Here is a 955-nt window from a genome sequence, read left to right as displayed (position 1 = left end):
GTGGAAGGGAGGGAGGGCTCCCCCTCCCTCCCTCCGCCCCGCCCTCCACCCACCGGCATTGAAGGTGGTGGCGCTAACCGAGCGGCCCCGCGTCGGGCCCGGGAGGCGAATGCGGGCCAAGTGCCTCTGGTGAGGCGTCAAATACTCGGCCACGGTCAGCTTCAGGACCCCCCCGTCCGGCAAGGAGAAGAGGTGCTGGATCAAGGACTTCCCGAAGGTCCTCTCCCCCACCAACCAGGCGCGGCCGTTGTCGTGCAGGGCGGCCGCGAAGGTCTCGGAGGAGGAGGCAGAGCCCTTGTTCACCAGCACCGCCACCGGCTTGGTCCGCGCCACGAGCGGGCGCCACTCCTTCCCCGAGGCGCCCAAGAGACCGATGCCAGGGTGGGCTCCTCCCCTATCTGAGCCGGTCACGGGCAGGGCGGTGGAGGTGTCGTACTCCTCAGCCAGGTGGGGGCTGTAGCCCCCCCAGGCGTCCATGGTGAAGCAAAGCACTGCCTTGGGGTCGGGGAGGAAGAGGGTGGCCATCTTCAGGCCCTCTTGGAAGACCCCGCCCATGTTGTTCCGGAGGTCGATCACGTAGCCGGCAGCGCCCACACGCTCCTCCGCGAACAAAACCGAGCGGAGCTGGTCCGTGGCCTGTGCGTCGAAGCGATGCAGGCGGATGTAGGAGATGCGTCGGCCCTCGGCGTCGAGCAGGGATTGCACCCGGAGGGCCGGGTACTTGTGGGCGGCGAAGGAGCGGCGACGCAGGGTCAAGGGCACTCGCACCTCCCGCCGGCCCGGGCCCCCCTTCCCTTCCTCCCGCCCGCCCTCCTCCAGGCTCCGCAACACCTCCACCTGCACCGACGTCCCCTCCCTGCCCTGCAGCAAGGTGTTTTCCAGAGCCCCGTCCCGGTCCCAGCCGGCGTTTTCCGTCCGCACGTGCCCGATGCGACTCAGTCGGTCGCCGATACGG

The 955-nt window shown here is 69.5% G+C and overlaps 1 protein-coding gene across 1 annotated transcript in view; it reads right to left on the bottom strand.

The window, feature by feature from the left end:
* The window catches only part of NGA_0134400 (carboxyl-terminal protease), a gene marked incomplete at its 5' end in the record, with an annotated part of 1,272 nt that overhangs the window by 177 nt on the left and 140 nt on the right, over positions 1 to 955 (bottom strand). The window contains one exon of the mRNA XM_005855335.1: positions 79 to 955. This exon is cut by the window's right edge and continues 140 nt beyond it. Coding sequence (XP_005855397.1) covers positions 79 to 955 — 877 coding nt within the window. The remainder of the gene's footprint in view (positions 1 to 78) is intronic.

This window comes from Nannochloropsis gaditana, assembly GCF_000240725.1.
Source record: "Nannochloropsis gaditana CCMP526 unplaced genomic scaffold scaffold220, whole genome shotgun sequence".
NCBI lineage: Eukaryota > Eustigmatophyceae > Eustigmatales > Monodopsidaceae > Microchloropsis > Microchloropsis gaditana.
The sequence above is the reverse complement of the archived record's forward strand: the minus strand, read 5'-3'. Positions and strand labels throughout refer to the sequence as shown.